The sequence below is a fragment of the Oncorhynchus nerka genome, linkage group LG14 (genome assembly GCF_034236695.1).
Source record: "Oncorhynchus nerka isolate Pitt River linkage group LG14, Oner_Uvic_2.0, whole genome shotgun sequence".
In the NCBI taxonomy this organism is placed as follows: Eukaryota; Metazoa; Chordata; class Actinopteri; order Salmoniformes; family Salmonidae; genus Oncorhynchus; species Oncorhynchus nerka.
The window spans coordinates 13,633,243-13,656,490 of NC_088409.1; the positions used below are offsets into that span (position 1 = coordinate 13,633,243).

A 23,248-nucleotide genomic window follows, 5' to 3' on the forward strand; every position below is an offset into this window, starting at 1 on the left:
CAGTGTTTTCCTCCTGATCTGCAGCAAGCGGACAGTGTTTTCCTCCTGATCTGCAACAAGCGCACAGTGTTTACCTCCTGATCTGCAGCAAGCGCACAGTGTTTTCCTCCTGATCTGCAGCAAGAGGACAGTGTTTACCTCCTGATCTGCAGCAAGAGGACAGTGTTTTCCTCCTGATCTGCAGCAAGAGGACAGTGTTTTCCTCCTGATCTGCAGCAAGAGGACAGTGTTTTCCTCCTGATCTGCAGCAAGCGGACAGTGTTTTCCTCCTGATCTGCAGCAAGCGGACAGTGCTCCTGATCTGCATTGTATAAGCTTCAGAACCACCAGGGAATCTGGTGCTGTAGTCTCAGCTCACTGACACACAGCCCCTCAACTTGCTACACTCAGCGTCCTCAATTTAGTCTCAAGAAGTAAACATAATTCATTAATAATTGATTTAATACTCTAGCTGAAAATCTTTGCTTGCAGCATTCCATAGAAGAGGACGAAGACAGATTGTTTTAAATGGGCAGCAGGGAGGAAATGAAGAGCTGAAACGGCATCCTCTCTCTCTCTCTCTCTCTCTACAGAACCTGAACAACCGTCTGCTCCAGAGCACCTCATGAATTGACTCGGTATCTCCTGTTATCCTGATATTATTTTGCTTCTTCTTAGGGTCTTTTATTTTTTCCCCGATGACTACTTTTGACTTCTCTGATGTGGAAGCGTTTTTGGACTGCCACCCGGACCTCTTTGAGGAGTATGTCATGCGTAAAGGAAAATGCGATACGGTGAGCAGGTGGTTGAAGGACCAACAGCCGTCCAAAGTCTCCCTTGCGGAGGAAAAGCGTGGCGGAGTGCCCAGGAACCCGCTCTGGCCGACCAACCCTGACGGTCTCCGGCGCCGCTCCTCCCACATGGAGCTCCGAAGGAACTTTGCCCGGTCCAAAGCCACCACCACGCACAGAACCTACGACGAGCACGCCAGTCACAGGGAACACGATGATTCCCAGTCCAGCATGAGACGCCGCGCGTTACTGCGCAAAGCTAGTTCTTTGCCGCCAACTACCGGACACATTCTGAGCGCCCTTCTCGAATCCAGGGTCAATGTGCCCCAGTACGCTTCCAGTGCCATCGACTACAAGTACAGACTGAAGGAGACCAACGAGAGGGAGTTCTTCCTTGAGTTGGTGAAAGATGTCTCCAATGACCTGGACATGACCAACCTGAGTTATAAGATCCTAATCAATGTGTGTATCCTGGTGAATGCGGATAGGTGCTCGCTGTTCCTAGTTGAGGGACCATCTCACAAGAGAACACTGGTGTCTAAGTTATTCAACGTGCACCTGGGCACCACGGTGCGACCCTCTTCCAGCACTCTGAACTCTAACGAGGTGCAGGTGCCATGGGGAAAGGGCATTATTGGATACGTGGCAGAGCATGGGGAGACTGTAAACATACCCAACGCATATGAGGTAAACATTATCAATTTGGAAACACCAGGTTTCCTAAATTAGACCCATCGCTGCAAACCACAAATGCAAAATTGTAATATTTCATTTTGATTCAATGCTATTATTGGGATAAAGAAACAAAATTATTACAATTACATGAACAAACATACTGCCCATCCACCATCGTTTCCTCCATAGACAGGGACATGAAAACCATGTCCATTTCATTCCCTGCAGGGCTGCATCTCTCACCTCTCCGGAGCCCCATCCACCATCGTTTCCTCCATAGACAGGGACATGAAAACCATGGTCATTTCATTCCCTGCAGGGCTGCATCTCTCACCTCTCCGGAGCCCCATCCACCATCGTTTCCTCCATAGACAGGGACATGAAAACCATGGTCATTTCATTCCCTGCAAGGCTGCATCTCTCACCCTCTCCGGAGTCCCATCCACCAGTCGCGCACTACACATCATTATATCATGGCCATGGGCGTCTGGCGAGGCAGAGGCAACATGTTGACGCTGGTCCGGCCTCGTGGGAACTGGGCTACTGGCAATAGACAATAGGCTAGCAGGAATAGAGCAGCCTCGTGGGATTTTGAGAGATGTTAAGCCCAGTCCTGGGACCCAGTGGACCAATTTATTTGACATGTGTCATCCCAAGTGGCACCCTATTCCCTCCATAGTGCAGTACATTTGAAAATATAGTGCAGGCCCTGGTTAAAATTAGTGCCCTAGTTGGGTAATAGGGTCACATTTGGGATACACATTTGTATTAGAGCAATAAGGTGTACATGTAACTGCCAAAATAAAGGAAACACTTGAGTAAATGAGAGATACATGTATATAGACACCAGGTGTGGTTGCTGAGTTAATTAAGCAATTCACATCCCATCATGCTTAGGGTCATGTATAAAAATACCCAGTTGCCCATTATTTTGGCTACTATGGCTAGAAGAAGAGTTCCCAGTGACTTTGAAAGAGGGGTCTCAAATGAGCATAGAGGGTTTAAAGAGATGTGTGTGTGTGTGTGTGTGTGTGTGTGTGTGTGTGTGTGTGTGTGTGTGTGTGTCTCAGTCACCAGATCAACCCAATTAAACACTTATGGGAGATTCTGGAGTGACTCCTGAAATAGCGTTTTCCACCACTATCAAATTATGGAAAAAAATGAAATACTGTTGTATTGTCACATACCCCTGGATAGGTGAAGTGAAATGTGTGTTTTTTAACCTTTATTTAACTAGGCAAGTCAGTTAAAGACAAATTCTTATTTTCTATGACAGCCTACAGACAGTGGGTTAACTGCCTTGTTCAGGGGCAGAAAAATACAGATTTTTACCTTGACAGCTCTGGGATTCAATCTTGCAACCTTTCGGTTACTAGTCCAACGCTCTAACCACTAGGCTACCTGCCGCCCCAGACATATGGCACCCCGGGAGCACATTAGGGTAAAGAGCCTTGCTCCAGGGCACATCAAAAGATTTTTCACCTTGTTGGCTCGGGTATTGAAACCAGCCACCTTTCAGTTACTTGCCCCACGCCCTCCAATAGTTCCAGGTACTGGCTCGTGGTGGCCAACGCCCTCCAATAGTTCCAGGTACTGGCTCGTGGTGGCCAACGCCCTCCAATAGTTCCAGGTACTGGCTCGTGGTGACCCAACACCCTCCAGTAGTTCCAGGTACTGGCTCGTGGTGACCCAACGCCCTCCAATAGTTCCAGGTACTGGCTCGTGGTGACCCCACGCCCTCCAATAGTTCCAGGTACTGGCTCGTGGTGACCCAACGCCCTCCAATAGTTCCAGGTACTGGCTCGTGGTGACCCCACGCCCTCCAATAGTTCCAGGTACTGGCTCGTGGTGCCCCACGCCCTCCAATAGTTCCAGGTACTGGCTCGTGGTGGCCAACGCCCTCCAATAGCTCCAGGTACTGGCTCGTGGTGGCCAACGCCCTCCAATAGTTCCAGGTACTGGCTCGTGGTGGCCAACGCCCTCCAATAGTTCCAGGTACTGGCTCGTGGTGGCCAACGCCCTCCAATAGTTCCCGGTACTGGCTCGTGGTGACCCAACACCCTCCAATAGTTCCAGGTACTGGCTCGTGGTGGCCCCACACCCTCCAATAGTTCCAGGTACTGGCTCATGGTGACCCCACGCCCTCCAATAGTTCCCGGTACTGGCTCGTGGTGACCCAACACCCTCCAATAGTTCCAGGTACTGGCTCGTGGTGGCCCCACACCCTCCAATAGTTCCAGGTACTGGCTCGTGGTGGCCCCACGCCCTCCAATAGTTCCAGGTACTGGCTCGTGGTGGCCAACACCCTCCAATAGTTCCAGGTACTGGCCCGTGGTGGCCAACACCCTCCAATAGTTCTAGGTACTGGCTCGTGGTGGCCAACACCCTCCAATAGTTCCAGGTACTGGCTCGTGGTGACCCAACGCCCTCCAATAGTTCCAGGTACTGGCTCGTGGTGACCCAACGCCCTCCAATAGTTCCAGGTACTGGCTCGTGGTGACCCAACGCCCTCCAATAGTTCTAGGTACTGGCTCGTGGTGCCCCACGCCCTCCAATAGTTCCAGGTACTGGCTCGTGGTGCCCCACGCCCTCCAATAGTTTCAGGTACTGGCTCGTGGCGGCCCCACGCCCTCCAATAGTTCCAGGTACTGGCTCGTGGTGCCCCACGCCCTCCAATAGTTCCAGGTACTGGCTCGTGGTGGCCAACACCCTCCAATAGTTCCAGGTACTGGCTCGTGGTGACCCAACGCCCTCCAATAGTTCCAGGTACTGGCTCGTGGTGACCCAACGCCCTCCAATAGTTCTAGGTACTGGCTCGTGGTGCCCCACGCCCTCCAATAGCTCCAGGTACTGGATCGTGGTGGCCAACGCCCTCCAATAGTTCCAGGTACTGGCTCGTGGTGCCCCACGCCCTCCAATAGTTCCAGGTACTGGCTCGTGGTGGCCAACACCCTCCAATAGTTCCAGGTACTGGCTCGTGGTGCCCCAACGCCCTCCAATAGTTCCAGGTACTGGCTCGTGGTGCCCCACGCCCTCCAATAGTTCCAGGTACTGGCTCGTGGTGACCCAACGCCCTCCAATAGTTCCAGGTACTGGCTCGTGGTGGCCAACGCCCTCCAATAGTACCTGGTACTGGCTCGTGGTGGCCCGACGCCCTCCAATAGTTCCAGGTACTGGCTCGTGGTGCCCCACGCCCTCCAATAGTTCCAGGTACTGGCTCGTGGTGCCCGACGCCATCCAATAGTTCCAGGTACTGGCTCGTGGTGCCCCACGCCCTCCAATAGTTCCAGGTACTGGCTCGTGGTGGCCAATGCCCTATTAAGACACTTTATGTTGGGGTTTCCATTATTTTGGCAGTTACCTGTAGGTCTGTGGTGCACTGCACATAAGAATACCATGTAGCTCTGGCGCTGTAGGCTACATCCAACAGTTACCTGGTACACTGCTGTAGGCTACTAACACAGTACGCCCTCCAACAGTTCAGGTACTAACACAGTGTACTGCAGTGCTGTAGGCTACATTAACACAGTTACTGCAGTGCTAGGCTACATTAACACAGTGTGCTGCACGCCCTCCAATAGTTCCAGTACTGCAGTGCTGTAGGCTTCATTAACACAGTGTACACAGTGCTGTAGGTTTACATTAACACAGTGTACTGCAGTGTCTGTAGGTTACATTAACACAGTGTACTGCAGTGCTGTAGGCTACATTAACACAGTGTACTGCAGTGCTGTAGGCTACATTAACACAGTGTACTGCAGTGCTGTAGGCTACATTAACACAGTGTACTACAGTGCTGTAGGCTACATTCACCTAGTGTACTGCAGTGCTGTAGGCTACATTAACACAGTGTACTGCAGTGCTGTAGGCTACATTAACACAGTGTACTGCAGTGCTGTAGGCTACATTAACACAGTGTACTGCAGTGCTGTAGGCTACATTAACACAGTGTACTGCAGTGCTGTAGGCTACATTAACACAGTCCACTGCAGTGCTGTAGGCTACATTAACACAGTGTACTGCAGTGCTGTAGGCTACATTAACACAGTGTACTGCAGTGCTGTAGGCTACATTAACACAGTGTACTGCAGTGCTGTAGGCTACATTAACACAGTGTACTGCAGTGCTGTAGGTTACATTAACACAGTGTACTGCAGTGCTGTAGGCTACATTAACACAGTGTACTGCAGTGCTGTAGGCTACATTAACACAGTGTACTGCAGTGCTGTAGGCTACATTAACACAGTGTACTACAGTGCTGTAGGTTACATTCACCTAGTGTACTGCAGTGCTGTAGGCTACATTAACACAGTGTACTGCAGTGCTGTAGGCTACATTAACACAGTGTACTGCAGTGCTGTAGGCTACATTCACACAGTGTAATACAGTGCTGTAGGCTACATTAACACAGTCCACTGCAGTGCTGTAGGCTACATTAACACAGTGTACTGCAGTGCTGTAGGCTACATTAACACAGTCCACTGCAGTGCTGTAGGCTACATTAACACAGTGTACTACAGTGCTGTAGGCTACATTAACACAGTCCACTGCAGTGCTGTAGGCTACATTAACACAGTGTACTACAGTGCTGTAGGCTACATTAACACAGTGCACTGCAGTGCTGTAGGCTATATTAACACAGTGTATTACAGTGCTGTAGGCTACATTCACACAGTGTACTACAGTGCTGTAGGCTACATTAACACAGTCCACTGCAGTGCTGTAGGCTACATTAACACAGTCCACTGCAGTGCTGTAGGCTTCATTAACACAGTGTACTGCAGTGCTGTAGGCTACATTAACACAGTGTACTGCAGTGCTGTAGGCTACATTAACACAGTGTACTACAGTGCTGTAGGCTACATTAACACAGTGTACTACAGTGCTGTAGGCTTCATTAACACAGTGTACTGCAGTGCTGTAGGCTACATTAACACAGTGTACTACAGTGCTGTAGGCTACATTAACACAGTGCACTGCAGTGCTGTAGGCTACATTAACACAGTCCACTGCAGTGCTGTAGGCTACATTAACACAGTGTTTTGACCCATATTAACTAGGCTACAGTCAAATCTATTCTGTTGGTTCAGATTGATTTTAGGCCGTCTCTGATTTCTGAATAATAAAAAGATGTGTGTATGTGTCTGTATTCGTGTGTGTGTGTGTGTGTGTTTGTGTGTGTGTGTGTGTGTGTGTGTATGTGTGTGTGTGTGTGTGTGTGTGTGTGTGTGTGTGTGTGTGTGTGTGTGTGTGTGTGTGTGTGTGTGTGTGTGTGTGTGTGTGTATGTGTGTGTGTGTGTGTATCTGTGTGTATCTGTGTGTGTGTGTGTGTGTGTGTATTTCTCCTCCTATATGTCTCCCCCTGTAGGACCATCGGTTCAGTGACGAGATAGACAAGCTGACCGGCTATAAGACCCAGTCTATCCTGTGTATGACCATCAGTAACAGTGATGGAGAGGTCATCGGGGTTGTGCAGGCCATCAACAAGAACCCAATCGGAACACCTTTTACTGAGGACGATGAGAAGGTCAGTCCACAGCACACCTGAGTTCAGAATACCACTAAAAATCATTTCAAATCCTTTAGCTGGGCTCGATTGAGCTTGTCTGGCTTCATGGACCAATAGAAGAGTGGTAAAACTAAAGTTCCTGTACAATGAGAATTCATTATTGTCATTGACATCATCACCACTATCTCCACCAATGGGAGATCAGTGTTACTGTCTCAGAACCAACCTGGTAGATTATTATTTCACATACAGGAATATCCAATAAGAACTAACCCCAATACAGATGTTGTAGCTATAGGGCTTTCACTACTAACCCCAATACAGATGTTGTAGCTATAGGGCTTTCACTACTAACCCCAATACAGATTTTAGCTTAGGGGGCTTTCATAGGGCTATTAACCCCAATACAGATGTTGTAGCTATAGGGCTTTCACTACTAACCCCAATACAGATGTTGTAGCTATAGGGCTTTCACTACTAACCCCAGATGTTACAGATGTTGTAGCTATAGGGCTTTCACTACTAACCCCAATACAGATGTTGTAGCTACAGATGTTGTAGCTATAGGGCTTTCACTACTAACCCCAATACAGATGTTGTAGCTATAGGGCTTTCACTACTAACCCCAATACAGATGTTGTAGCTATAGGGCTTTCACTACTAACCCCAATACAGATGTTGCAGCTATAGGGCTTTCACTACTAACCCCAATACAGATGTTGTAGCTATAGGGCTTTCTAACCCCACTACTAACCCCTAACCCCAATACAGATGTTGTAGCTATAGGGCTTTCACTACTAACCCCAATACAGATGTTGAGCTATAGGGCTTTCACTACTAACCCCAATACAGATGTTGTAGCTATAGGGCTTTCACTACTAACCCCAATACAGATGTTGTAAGGGCTTTCACTACTAACCCCAATACAGATGTTGTAGCTATAGGGCTTTCACTACTAACCCCAATACAGATGTTGCAGCTTAGGGCTAACTAACCCCAATACAGATGTTGTAGCAGATGTTGCAGCTATAGGGCTTTCACTACTAACCCCAATACAGATGTTGCAGCTATAGGGCTTTCACTACTAACCCCAATACAGATGTTGCAGCTATAGGGCTTTCACTACTAACCCCAATACAGATGTTGCAGCTATAGGGCTTTCACTACTAACCCCAATACAGATGTTGTAGGGCACTACTAACCCCAATACAGATGTTGCAGCCTACTAACCCCAATACAGAGGGCTTAGGGCTTTCACTACTAACCCCAATACAGATGTTGTAGCTATAGGGCTTTCACTACTAACCCCAATACAGATGTTGTAGCTATAGGGCTTTCACTACTAACCCCAATACAGATGTGCAGCTATAGGGCAATACAGATGTTGCAGCTATAGGGCTTTCACCACTAACCCCAATACAGATGTTAGAGCTATAGGGCTTTCACTACTAACCCCAATACAGATGTTGTAGCTATAGGGCTTTCACTACTAACCCCAATACAGATGTTGTAGCTATAGGGCTTTCACTACTAACCCCAATACAGATGTTACAGCTATAGGGCTTTCACTACTAACCCCAATACAGATGTTGTAGCTATAGGGCTTTCACTACTAACCCCAATACAGATGTTGTAGCTATAGGGCTTTCACTACTAACCCCAATACAGATGTTACAGCTATAGGGCTTTCACTACTAACCCCAATACAGATGTTTAGCTATATAGGGCTTTACTAACCCCAATACAGATGTTGTAGCTATAGGGCTTTCACTACTAACCCCAATACAGATGTTGTAGCTATAGGGCTTTCACTACTAACCCCAATACAGATGTTGTAGCTATAGGGCTTTCACTATTAACCCCAATACAGATGTTAGAGCTATAGGGCTTTCACTACTAACCCCAATACAGATGTTAGAGCTATAGGGCTTTCACTACTAACCCCAATACAGATGTTGCAGCTATAGGACTTTCACTACTAACCCCAATACAGATGTTGCAGCTATAGGACTTTCACTAATGTACATATTTTTTCACACATTGGTCCTGTTCAACCATTTCCTGTGAAATAGTTTTTTCTCTCTTAGTGGCCAGTTGATTTTTGTTTTGATGTCCTGAATGGACCCCTATTCCCTACATGGTGCACTACTTTAGACCAGGACTCTATGGGCCCTACGTTGGGAATGGTGTGAGTAAGGAACAGGGAGCCATTTGGGATTGGCCGCGGAGTTCTCCTTAATGCCCAGCAGGTGGCAGGATTTAGTTAAACAAGACCGTCAACTCCTTTTCAACACTTTATGCATTAGATCTTCAAAAGAGTGATAGACACAGACTCATTTATATGAAGACGTGCAATTCTTGGCAACCCCTTGTTAAAACAATTTTCACAGATGCATACTATCTGTGATGCATACTATCTGTGATGCATGCTATCTGTGATGCATGCTATCTGTGATGCATGCTATCTGTGATGCATGCTATCTGTGATGCATACTATCTGTGATGCATGCTATCTGTGATGCATGCTATCTGTGATGCATACTATCTGTGATGCATACTATCTGTGATGCATACTATCTGTGATGCATACTATCTGTGATGCATGCTATCTGTGATGCATACTATCTGTGATGCATGCTATCTGTGATGCATGCTATCTGTGATGCATACTATCTGTGATGCATACTATCTGTGATGCATACTATCTGTGATGCATACTATCTGTGATGCATGCTATCTGTGATGCATACTATCTGTGATGCATGCTATCTGTGATGCATGCTATCTGATCTGTGATGCATACTATCTGTGATGCATGATGCATGCTATCTGTGATGCATGCTATCTGTGATGCATGCTATCTGTGATGCATGCTATCTGTGATGCATGCTATCTGTGATGCATGATATCTGTGATGCATGCTATCTGTGATGCATGCTATCTGTGATGCATGCTATCTGTGATGCATGCTATCTGTGATGCATGCTATCTGTGATGCATGCTATCTGTGATGCATGCTATCTGTGATGCATGCTATCTGTGATGCATGCCATCTGTGATGCATGCTATCTGTGATGCATGCTATCTGTGATGCATGCTATCTGTGAATCATACTATTTGCTAATCTAGGTTTGGACCTAGTCTTTGAGAGAAATGTCAGCACATATCAAAGAGTTGGGTTGAGATGTATGTTCAGTGTGTGTTGGTAAATAGGTCTAGGCAGTAACCCCACAGGCTGCTTAACAGAAAACCAATTAATAAAGACTCAATCTTACGTAAGTGACTGCTTGTTGTCTAGCACATTCAGAATACCTACTTAATACCTGAGTAATTAATTCACTAAATCAATACTCCATTAAGAGGAAAGCAGCCAGGTGTGTTATTAGACGTTGAAGAAAAGAAGAACGTTATTAATGGTAAACTAGCCACCAACACACACACACACACACACACACACACACACACACACACACACACACACACACACACACACACACACACACACACACACACACACACACACACACACACACACACACACACACACACACACACACACACACACACACACACACACACACACACACACACACACACACACACACACACACACACACACACACACAGGCGTTGACACAGATACTCTTGACGGCCCAAAAAGGTTTGTTATATGCCACTGATGGATTTTGTGACTTGGCTGTTTAGAAGCAACACAGTAAAGTTGAGATCAGACTCCAACCACTGAATTATAGATGTTGTTTTTTCTGTTGATCATTTAGCCTCAGAACTAGAACGATTTCTGTCTTCTCCTCTGCTTTCCCCCCCATCAGGTGCTGCAGATGTATCTACCGTTCTGCGGAATATCCATCTCCAATGCCAAGTTGTTTTCAGAGTCTCGGAAGGAGTACGAGAGGAGCAGGGTGAGTTGGCTCACACACTCTTCCAAAAAAGGGTTCCAAAAGGGTTCTTTGGCTGCCCCCATAGGATAACCCTTTTGGTTCCAGGTAGAACCCTTTTGGGTTCCATGTAGAACTCTCTGTGGAAAGGGTTCTATGTGGAACCCAAAAGGATTCTTCAAAGGATTCTCCTATGGGGACAGCTAAAGAACCCTTTTAGGTTCTACATAGCACCTTTTTTTTCTAAGAGTGCATAGCCTGTCTGTCTCTCACATAGCCTGTCTGTCTCTCACATAGCCTGTCTCTCTCACATAGCCTGTCTGTCTGTCACATAGCCTGTCTGTCTCTCACATAGCCTGTCTGTCTCTCACATAGCCTGTCTGTCTCTCACATAGCCTGTCTCTCTCACATAGCCTGTCTGTCTCTCACATAGCCCGCCTCTCTCACATAGCCTGTCTGTCTCTCTCACATAGCCTGTCTGTCTTTCACATAGCCTGTCTGTCTCTCACATAGCCTGTCTCTCTCACATAGCCTGTCTGTCTGTCACATAGCCTGTCTGTCTCTCACATAGCCTGTCTCTCTCACATAGCCTGTCTGTCTCTCTCACATAGCCTGTCTGTCTCTCTCACATAGCCTGTCTCTCTCACATAGCCTGTCTGTCTCTCAATTGATGTTGAATTAGACTTCCAACCATAAACAAGATGATTAGTCCTGATTATGTAAGCCATCATTTAGATGTCTATTGCATTTAAAGGGACAAACAGTTTACAGTATACATTGAATCTACTGTTCACAACAACAAATGGGAAAACATGTCTTACAACAATCACAAGCTAAACTTTATACCCTCTGAGGAGTTGTACACCACACCGTTCTCCAGACTCTCTCTCTCCATTTCTTAGACAAATAGAGAGAGTGGTCAGTGTTGTTGTTGTGCTCCTCCAGGCTCTGCTAGAGGTGGTGAATGACCTGTTTGAGGAACAGACAGACCTGGAGAAGATAGTGAGGAAGATCATGCAGAGAGCTGTGACCCTGCTGCAGTGTGAACGCTGCTCTGTGTTGCTGCTGGAGGATATACACTCACCTGTGAGACTGACCTCTCCTCTCTTCTCCTCTGCTTCCTTCTCCCCGGCTCCTCTCCCCTCTTCTCCTCTGCTTCCTTCTCCCCGGCTCCTCTCCCCTGCTTCCTTCTCCCCGGCTCCTCTCCCCTCTTCTCCTCTGCTTCCTTCTCCCTGGCTCCTCTCCCCTCTTCTCCTCTGCTTCCTTCTCCCTGGCTCCTCTCCTCTCTTCTCCCCTGCTTCCTTCTTCCTGTCTCCTCTCCCCTCTTCTCCTCTGCTTCCTTCTCCCCGGCTCCTCTCCCCTCTTCTCCTCTGCTTCCTTCTCCCTGGCTCCTCTCCCCTCTTCTCCTCTGCTTCCTTCTCCCTGGCTCCTCTCCTCTCTTCTCCCCTGCTTCCTTCTTCCTGTCTCCTCTCCCCTCTTCTCCTCTGCTTCCTTCTCCCCGGCTCCTCTCCCCTCTTCTCCTCTGCTTCCTTCTCCCTGGCTACTCTCCCCTCTTCTCCTCTGCTTCCTTCTCCCCGGCTCCTCTCCCCTCTTCTCCTCTGCTTCCTTCTCCCTGGCTCCTCTCCCCTCTTCTCCTCCGCTTCCTTCTCCCTGTCTCCTCTCCCCTCTTCTCCTCTGCTTCCTTCTCCCTGTCTCCTCTCCCCTCTTCTCCTCTGCTTCCTTCTCACTGGCTCCTCTCCCCTCTTCTCCTCTGCTTCCTTCTCCCTGGCTCCTCTCCCCTCTTCTCCTCTGCTTCCTTCTCCCCGGCTCCTCTCCCCTCTTCTCCTCTGCTTCCTTCTCCGTCTCCTCTCCCCTCTTCTCCTCTGCTTCCTTCTCCCCGGCTCCTCTCCCCTCTTCTCCTCTGCTTCCTTCTCCCCGGCTCCTCTCCCCTCTTCTCCTCTGCTTCCTTCTCCGTCTCCTCTCCCCTCTTCTCCTCTGCTTCCTTCTCCGTCTCCTCTCCCCTCTTCTCCTCTGTTTTCTTCTCCCTGTCTCCTCTCCCCTCTTCTCCTCTACTTCCTTCTCCCCGGCTCCTCTCCCTCTTCTCCTCTACTTCCTTCTCCCCGGCTCCTCTCCCCTCTTCTCCTCTGCTTCCTTCTCCCTGTCTCCTCTCCCCTCTTCTCCTCTGCTTCCTTCTCCCCGGCTCCTCTCCCCTCTTCTCCTCTACTTCCTTCTCCCCGGCTCCTCTCCCCTCTACTCCTCTGCTTCCTTCTCTTCGACTCCTCTCCTTCCCCTCCTCTAATTTCTTCTCCCTGTCTCCTCTCCCCTCTTCTCCTCTACTTCCTTCTCCCCGGCTCCTCTCCCCTCTACTCCTCTGCTTCCTTCTCTTCGACTCCTCTCTTTCCCCTCCTCTAATTTCTTCTCCCTGGCTCCTCCCCTCCTCCTTCTCTCATTTCTCTCCTCTGCTATGAATGTGTCATAAACAATAAACTCACCTGTGAGACCTCAGCTCTTCTCTCCTCCAATTCTCCCCTCTCCAATTCTCCCCTCTCCTATTCTCCCCTCTACAATTCTCCCCTCTCCAATTCTCCCCTCTCCAATACTTCCCTCTCCTATTCTCCCCTCTCCTATTCTCCCCTCTCCTATTCTCCCCTCTCCAATTCTCCCCTCTCCAATACTTCCCTTTCCAATTCTCCCCTTTCCAATTCTCCCCTCTCCAATACTTCGCTCTCCAATACTTCACTCTCCAATTCTCCTCTCTCCAATACTTCGCTCTCCAATACTTCGCTCTCCAATTCTCCCCTCTCCAATTCTCCCCTCTCCAATACTTCGCTCTCCAATTCTCCCCTCTCCAATTCTCCCCTCTCCAATTCTCCCCTCTCCAATACTTTGCTCTCCAATTCTCCCCTCTCCAATACTTTGCTCTCCAATTCTCCCCTCTCCAATTCTCCCCTCTGCAATTCTCCCCTCTCCAATACTTTGCTCTCCAATTCTCCCCTCTCCAATTCTCCCCTCTCCAATACTTTGCTCTCCAATTGTGTGTATTTTCTGCAGGTGGTAAAGTTCTCAAAGACCTTTGAGCTCATGTCTCCCCTGTGCAACATGGACCGTGACATCAGGTGAAGTCTCCACTGCTTGGGAGAAGATATTTGAACAGTTATACATAATCATTAATAGGAAGGACTGACATCCTCCTGTATCCCCAATTCATGTATTTGGCATTTCTTGAGAGTGTGTGTCTCTTTGACAAAGTCAGCATGGAGAAGCTGTCCTGCTCTGATTGGCTGATCAATAACAGCATTGCTGAGCTGGTGGCGTCCACAGGACTCCCTGTCAACATCAGCGACGTCTGTCAGGACCCCCGCTTTGATGCTGAGGTGGGGCACCAATCACTCACCATCAACACACACGCACACACGCACGGACACACACACACACACACACACACACACACACACACACACACACACACACACACACACACACACACACACACACACACACACACACACACACACACACACACACACACACACACACACACAGAGATGCGTGGGCTTGCACACACAGTAACATTCCACTCCGTGCTCCCCAGGCAGATCAAGCCTCAGGATTCCACATCAGATCAGTACTGTGCGTCCCCATCTGGAATCGGACTCATCAGATAATAGGTGGGTTCACCAGTCTGTTCAGCCATCCACTGTCACTTGAAAACCACTCTGTCTTTTTACCTCTCTGCTATTCCACCCGTTCAATAATGACAAATATTGATGTATTTTCTGTACTGTTTTAAGGGGTTGCCCAGATTCTAAATCGCCTGGACAGGAGGACGTTCAATGATGCAGATCAAAGACTGTTTGAGGCGAGCTCCCTTTCCACTGAGCTTCTATCTATATCTATATATATATAATGAGACAGTGGGTTGAGCAGGTTCTATATATCTATATGTATGATGAGACAGTGGGTTGAGAAGGTTCTATCTATCTATATCTATGTATGTATGATGAAACAGTGGATTGAGCAGGTTCTATCTATCTATATCTATGTATGTATGTTGAGACAGTGGATTGAGCAGGTTCTATCTATCTATATCTATGTATGTATGTTGAGACAGTGGATTGAGCAGGTTCTATCTATCTATATCTATATATGTATGATGAGAGTGGATTGAGCAGGTTCTATCTATCTATATCTATGTATGTATGTTGAGACAGTGGATTGAGCAGGTTCTATCTATCTATCTATATCTACAGTGAGGGAGAAAAGTATTTGATCCCCTGCTGATTTTGTATGTTTTGCCCACTGACAAAGAAATGATCCGTCTATAATTTTAATGGTGGGTTTATTTGAACAGTGAGACAGAATAACAACAACAAAATCCAGAAAAACTCATGTTATAAACGTTATAAATTGATTTGCATTTTAATGAGGGAAATAAGTATTTGACCCCTCTGCAAAATATGACTTAGTACTTGGTGGCAAAACCCTTGTTGGCAATCACAGAGGTCAGACGTTTCTTATAGTTGGCCAAGAGGTTTGCACACATCTCAGGAGGGATTTTGTCCCACTCCTCTTTGCAGATCTTCTCCAAGTCATTAAGGTTTCGAGGCTGACGTTTGGCAACTGGAACCTTCAGCTCCCTCCACAGATGTTCTATGGGATTAAGGTCTGGAGACTGGCTAGGCCACTCCAGGACCTTAATGTGCTTCTTCTTGAGCCACTCCTTTGTTGTCTTGGTCGTGTGTTTTGGGTCATTGTCATGCTGGAATACCCATCCACGACCCATTTTCAATGCCCTGGCTGAGGGAAGGAGGTTCTCACCCAAGATTTGACTGTCCCTTTGATGCGGTGAAGTTGTAGCAGAAAAACACCCCCAAAGCATAATGTTTCCACCTCCATGTTTGACAGTGGGGATGGTGTTCTTGGGGTCATAGGCAGCATTCCTACTCCTCCAAACATGGCGAGTTGAGTTGATGCCAAAGAGCTCCATTTTGGTCTCATCTGACCACAACACTTTCACCCAGTTGTCCTCTGAATCATTCAGTTGTTCATTGGCAAACTTCAGAAGGGCATGTATATGTGCTTTCTTGAGCAGGGGGACCTTGCGGGCGCTGCAGGATTTCAGTCCTTCACGGCGTAGTCTGTTACCAATTGTTTTCTTGGTGACTATGGTCCCAGCTGCCTTGAGATCATTGACAAGATCCTCCCGTGTAGTTCTGGGCTGATTCCTCACCGTTCTCATGATCATTGCAACTCCACGAGGTGAGATCTTGCATGGAGCCCAAGGCCGAGGGAGATTGACAGTTCTTTTGTGTTTCTTCCATTTGCGAATAATCGCACCAACTGTTTTCACCTTCTCACCAAGCTGCTTGGCAATGGTCTTGTAGCCCATTCCAGCCTTGTGTAGATCTACAATCTTGTCCCTGACATCCTTGGAGAGCTCTTTGGTCTTGGCCAAGGTGGAGAGTTTGGAATCTGATTGATTGATTGTTTCTGTGGACAGGTGTATTTTATACAGGTAACAAACTGAGATTAGGAGCACTCCCTTTAAGAGTGTGCTCCTAATCTCAGCTCGTTACCTGTATAAAAGACACCTGGGAGCCATACATCTTTCTGATTGAGAGGGAGTCAAATACTTATTTCCCTCATTAAAATGCATATCAATTTATAACATTTTTGACATGCGTTTTTCTGGATTTTTGTTGTTATTCTGTCTCACTGTTCAAATAAACCTACCATTAAAATGATTGACTGATCATTTCTTTGTCAGTGGGCAAACGTACAAAATCAGCAGGGGATCAAATACTTGTTTCCCTCACTGTAGATATGTATAATGAGACAGTGGATTCAGCAGTCAGATGGAACAGAGTAAATAGACATTTCAATGTCATAGATTTAGCCGCTGGTAACTTGTGGAATAGACACTGGCTAGAATGCGGTTTTAACCAATCAGCATTCAGGATTAGACCCACCTGTTGTATAATAGATATTATAAACTGGGTGGTTCGAGCCCTGAATGCTGATTGGCTGACAGCCATGCTATGACAAAATATGTATTTTTACTGCTCTAATTACATTGGCAACCAGTTTATAATAGCAATAAGGCGCCTCTGTGGTTTGTGATATATGGCCAATATACCACGTCTAAGGGCTGTATCCAGGCACTCCGCGATGTGTCGTGCTTAAGAACAGCCCTTAGCCGTGGTATATCGGCCATATACCACACCCCCTCATGCCTTATTGCCTAATTAGAAAGCTGTTTTATTGGTGGAAACGTTTTTCTACCCTGTATCCATACAGGCCTTTGTGATATTCTGTGGGCTGGGGATCAACAACACCATGATGTACAATCAAGTGAAGAAGACCTGGGCCAAGCAGTCTGTGGCCCTGGATGTGAGCATTGATGGGATGCATCCCAAATGGTCAAAGGTAGTGCACTATAAAGGGCTTAGGGTGCAATTTGGGTCATGTACTCTTCTTCTTTTTAAATATGCCTTTCGTGCACTAACACTCGCACGTGACTTTTCCCCCCCTACTAGCTCTGACTTTACTGATAGCTGTTTTACTGAGAAAACATGTACTTACTATGACTGAGATAGATGGTTGTCCCACCTAGCTATCTTAAGATGAATGCGGTAACTGTAAGTCGCTCTGGATAATGGTGTCTGGTAAAAAAAAAAGCTGGTTTTGAGCTCGTCCGTCCGACCGGCTGACCGACCGACCGACCGACCGGCCGACCGGCTGACCGACCGGCTGACCGACCGACCGACCGGCAGAACGACTGACCGGCTGACCGACCGACCGACCGGCTGACCGACCGACCGGCTGACCGACCGGCTGACCGACCGACCGACTGACCGACCGACTGACCGACCGACCGACTGACTGAATGTGTGGTCCTCAGAATGCTTTATGAAACAACGGAGGTAATGTGGTTGAAACACATATCAGACTTGATGAGAGGCGATATACTAGTATATTATATTATGTTATGTATACACTATATACTAGTATATTATATTATATACACTATATATTAGTATATTATATTATGTTATGTATACACTATATACTAGTATATTATATTATGTTATGTATACACTATATACTAGTATATTATATTATGTTATGTATACACTATATACTAGTATATTATATTATGTTATGTATACACTATATACTAGTATATTATATACGCTATATATCAGTATATTATATTTACTATATACTAGTATATTATATTATATATACACTATATACTAGTATATTATATTATATACACTATATACTAGGATATTATATATATTTTTTTTTATTTTTTTATTTCACCTTTATTTAACCAGGTAGGCTAGTTGAGAACAAGTTCTCATTTGCAACTGCGACCTGGCCAAGATAAAGCATAGCAGTGTGACAACACAGAGTTACACATGGAGTAAACAATTAACAAGTCAATAACACAGTAGAGAAAAAAAAGAAAAAAATGGGCAGTCTATATACATTGTGTGCAAAAGGCATGAGGAGGTAGGCGAATAATTACAATTTTGCAGATTAACACTGGAGTGATAAATGATCAGATGGTCATGTACAGGTAGAGATATTGGTGTGCAAAAGAGCAGAAAAGTAAATAAATAAAACAGTATGGGGATGAGGTAGGTGAAAATGGGTGGGCTATTTACCAATAGACTATGTACAGCTGCAGCGATCGGTTAGCTGCTCAGATAGCTGATGTTTGAAGTTGGTGAGGGAGATAAAAGTCTCCAACTTCAGCGATTTTTGCAATTCGTTCCAGTCACAGGCAGCAGAGTACTGGAACGAAAGGCGGCCAAATGAGGTGTTGGCTTTAGAGATGATCAATGAGATACACCTGCTGGAGCGCGTGCTACGGATGGGTGTTGCCATCGTGACCAGTGAACTGAGATAAGGCGGAGCTTTACCTAGCATGGACTTGTAGATGACCTGGAGCCAGTGGGTCTGGCGACGAATATGTAGCGAGGGCCAGCCGACTAGAGCATACAAGTCGCAGTGGTGGGTGGTATAAGGTGCTTTAGTGACAAAACGGATGGCACTGTGATAGACTGCATCCAGTTTGCTGAGTAGAGTGTTGGAAGCCATTTTGTAGATGACATCGCCGAAGTCGAGGATCGGTAGGATAGTCAGTTTTACTAGGGTAAGCTTGGCGGCGTGAGTGAAGGAGGCTTTGTTGCGGAATAGAAAGCCGACTCTTGATTTGATTTTCGATTGGAGATGTTTGATATGAGTCTGGAAGGAGAGTTTGCAGTCTAGCCAGACACCTAGGTACTTATAGATGTCCACATATTCAAGGTCGGAACCATCCAGGGTGGTGATGCTAGTCGGGCATGCGGGTGCAGGCAGCGATCGGTTGAAAAGCATGCATTTGGTTTTACTAGCGTTTAAGAGCAGTTGGAGGCCACGGAAGTAGTGTTGTATGGCATTGAAGCTCGTTTGGAGGTTAGATAGCACAGTGTCCAATGACCGGCCGAAAGTATATATAATGGTGTCGTCTGCGTAGAGGTGGATCAGGGAATCGCCCGCAGCAAGAGCAACATCATTGATATATACAGAGAAAAGAGTTGGCCCGAGAATTGAACCCTGTGGCACCCCCATAGAGACTGCCAGAGGACCGGACAGCATGCCCTCCGATTTGACACACTGAATTCTGTCTGCAAAGTAATTGGTGAACCAGGCAAGGCAGTCATCCGAAAAACCGAGGCTACTGAGTCTGCCGATAAGAATATGGTGATTGACAGAGTCGAAGGCCTTGGCAAGGTCGATGAAGACGGCTGCACAGTACTGTCTTTTATCGATGGCGGTTATGATATCGTTTAGTACCTTGAGTGTGGCTGAGGTGCACCTGTGACCGGCTCGGAAACCAGATTGCACAGCGGAGAAGGTACGGTGGGATTCGAGATGGTCAGTGACCTGTTTGTTGACTTGGCTTTCGAAGACCTTAGATAGGCAGGGCAGGATGGATATAGGTCTGTAACAGTTTGGGTCCAGGGTGTCTCCCCCTTTGAAGAGGGGGATGACTGCGGCAGCTTTCCAATCCTTGGGGATCTCGGACGATATGAAAGAGAGGTTGAACAGGCTGGTAATAGGGGTTGCGACAATGGCGGCGGATAGTTTCAGAAATAGAGGGTCCAGATTGTCAAGCCCAGCTGATTTGTACGGGTACAGGTTTTGGAGCTCTTTCAGAACATCTGCTATCTGGATTTGGGTAAAGGAGAACCTGGAGAGGCTTGGGCGAGGAGCTGCGGGGGGGGCGGAGCTGTTGGCCGAGGTTGGAGAAGCCAGGCGGAGAAATGCTTGTTGAAGTTTTCGATAATCATGGATTTATCGGTGGTGACCGTGTTACCTAGCCTCAGTGCAAGTGGGCAGCTGGGAGGAGGTGCTCTTGTTCTCCATGGACTTCACAGTGTCCCAGAACTTTTTGGAGTTGGAGCTACAGGATGCAAACTTCTGCCTGAAGAAGCTGGCCTTAGCTTTCCTGACTGACTGCGTGTATTGGTTCCTGACTTCCCTGAACAGTTGCATATCACGGGGACTATTCGATGCTATTGCAGTCCGCCACAGGATGTTTTTGTGCTGGTCGAGGGCAGTCAGGTCTGGAGTGAACCAAGGGCTGTATCTGTTCTTGGTTCTGCATTTTTTGAACGGAGCATGCTTATCTACAATGGAGAGGAAGTTACTTTTAAAGAATGACCAGGCATCCTCAACTGACGAGATGAGGTCAATGTCCTTCCAGGATACCCGGGCCAGGTCGATTAGAAAGGCCTGCTCACAGAAGTGTTTTAGGGAGCGTTTGACAGTGATGAGGGGTGGTCGTTTGACTGCGGCTCCGTAGCGGATACAGGCAATGAGGCAGTGATCGCTGAGATCCTGGTTGAAGACAGCGGAGGTGTATTTGGAGGGCCAGTTGGTCAGGATGACGTCTATGAGGGTTCCCTTGTTTACAGAGTTAGGGTTGTACCTGGTGGGTTCCTTGATTATTTGTGTGAGATTGAGGGCATCTAGCTTAGATTGTAGGACTGCCGGGGTGTTAAGCATATCCCAGTTTAGGTCACCTAACAGAACAAACTCTGAAGCTAGATGGGGGGCGATCAATTCACAAATGGTGTCCAGGGCACAGCTGGGAGCTGAGGGGGGTCGGTAGCAGGCGGCAACAGTGAGAGACTTATTTCTGGAGAGAGTAATTTTCAAAATTAGTAGTTTGAACTGTTTGGGTATGGACCTGGAAAGTATGACATTACTTTGCAGGCTATCTCTGCAGTAGACTGCAACTCCTCCCCCTTTGGCAGTTCTATCTTGACGGAAGATGTTATAGTTGGGTATGGAAATCTCTGAATTTTTGGTGGCCTTCCTGAGCCAGGATTCACACACAGCAAGGACATCAGGGTTAGCAGAGTGTGCTAAAGCAGTGAGTAAAACAAACTTTGGGAGGAGGCTTCTGATGTTGACATGCATGAAACCAAGGCTTTTTCGATCACAGAAGTCAACAAATGAGGGTGCCTGGGGGCATGCAGGGCCTGGATTTACCTCCACATCACCCGCGGAACAGAGAAGGAGTAGTATGAGGGTGCGGCTAAAGGCTATCAAAACTGGTCGCCTAGAGCGTTGGGGACAGAGAATAAGAGGAGCAGGTTTCTGGGCATGGTAGAATATGTTCAGGGCATAATGCATAGACAGGGGTATGATGGGGTGCGGGTACAGCGGAGGTAAGCCCAGGCCCTGGGTGATGATGAGAGAGGTTGTATCTCTGGACATGCTGGTTGTAATGGGTGAGGTCACCGCATGTGTGGGAGGTGGGACAAAGGAGTTATCAGGGGTATGAAGAGTGGAACTAGGGGGTCCATTGTGAACTAAAACAATGATAACTAACCTGAACAACAGTATACAAGGCATATTGACATTTGAGAGAGACATACAGCGAGGCATACAGTAATCACAGGTGTTGAATTGGGAAAGCTAGCTAAAACAGTAGGTTAGACAACAACAGCTAATCAGCTGGCACGACAACAGCAGGTAAAATGGCGTTGACTATAGGCAACGGGGCCAACAGATAAAACAAACAAGCAGAATGGAGTACCGTGATTAATGGACAGTCCAGCGTGCATCAGCTATGTGGCCAAGAGATCAGTGTCCAGGGGGCAGCGGTGGATGGGGCAGGGAAGCTGGACTGGCGAGTGTTATCCAGGTAAAAAAAAACTAACAATGACTAAATAGCTTGTAGCTAGTTAGTTGGTTAGCTTCTGGAGGTTCTTGAGTGTGTTCTAAAAAATAAAAAAATAATAGCGATTCCGTATCACATTGGGTGAGGCAGGTTTCCGGAAGGTATAAACAAATTAAAAATAAAAAAGAGATAGAAAGTAAATGTGGGTGTTTGGCACGCGGCGATGCAGACGGTTAGCAGGCCTGTGCTAGCAAGCTAACAGTTCGTAGATAGCTAGATAGCTAGTTGTGAAGATCCAGCTGAAAAATGTTCCATTTGCGGTGGGAATCCGGGGAAGAATCCGGGGATGAAAAAATAAATAGGTCCGTTATGCTCTGGTTAGAGTCACGTTGTTCGAACTGGCGAGAGCTTTCCGGGCTGAAGGTTAGCTGATGACCGGTTAGCTAAAGACCGCTGGCATGGCTAGTGGTTAGCTGGCTAGCTTCAGTTGAGCTTCAGTTGAGGGGTTCCGGTTCCGAAGTAAATATAAATATAAATACTTTAGGAAAAATAGCTACATTGGGTGAGGCGGGTTGCAGGAGAGTATTTGGAAGCTTAGGTTTAGCAAAAAGTTTTTAAAGAGATATGCGAAGAAAAATATGTAAAAAAACGAAAAAGATATATACAGGGGACACGACACGACAGGACGACTTACTGCTACGCCATCTTGGATTCAATATACTATATACTAGTATATTATATACACTATATATTAGTATATTATATTTACTATATACTAGTATATTATATTATATTATGTATACACTATATACTAGTATATTATATACACTATATATTAGTATATTATATTTACTATATACTAGTATGTTATATTATATTATGTATACACTATATACTAGTATATTATATACACTATATATTAGTATATTATATTTACTATATACTAGTATATTATATTATATTATGTATACACTATATACTAGTATATTATATACACTATATATTAGTATATTATATTTACTATATACTAGTATATTATATTATATTATGTATACACTATATAGTAGTATATTATATTATATACACTATATATTAGTATATTATATTTACTATATACTAGTATATTATATTATATTATGTATATACTATATACTAGTATATTATATTATATACACTATGTATTAGTATATTTTATTTACTATATACTAGTATATTATATATACACTATATACTA

At 46.3% G+C, this 23,248-nt stretch overlaps 1 protein-coding gene across 1 annotated transcript in view; it reads left to right on the plus strand.

Moving 5' to 3' along the window:
- Positions 1-611: 611 nt before the first annotated feature.
- Positions 612-23,248, plus strand: part of pde11al (phosphodiesterase 11a, like) — a 32,366-nt gene continuing 9,729 nt past the window's right edge. The window contains exons 1-9 of the mRNA XM_065027454.1: positions 612-1,457; positions 6,814-6,972; positions 10,785-10,874; positions 11,796-11,936; positions 13,881-13,945; positions 14,083-14,203; positions 14,422-14,497; positions 14,621-14,688; positions 17,127-17,219. Of these exons, the coding sequence (XP_064883526.1) occupies positions 678-1,457; positions 6,814-6,972; positions 10,785-10,874; positions 11,796-11,936; positions 13,881-13,945; positions 14,083-14,203; positions 14,422-14,497; positions 14,621-14,688; positions 17,127-17,219 (1,593 nt within the window). The 5' untranslated portion in view covers positions 612-677. The remainder of the gene's footprint in view (positions 1,458-6,813; positions 6,973-10,784; positions 10,875-11,795; positions 11,937-13,880; positions 13,946-14,082; positions 14,204-14,421; positions 14,498-14,620; positions 14,689-17,126; positions 17,220-23,248) is intronic.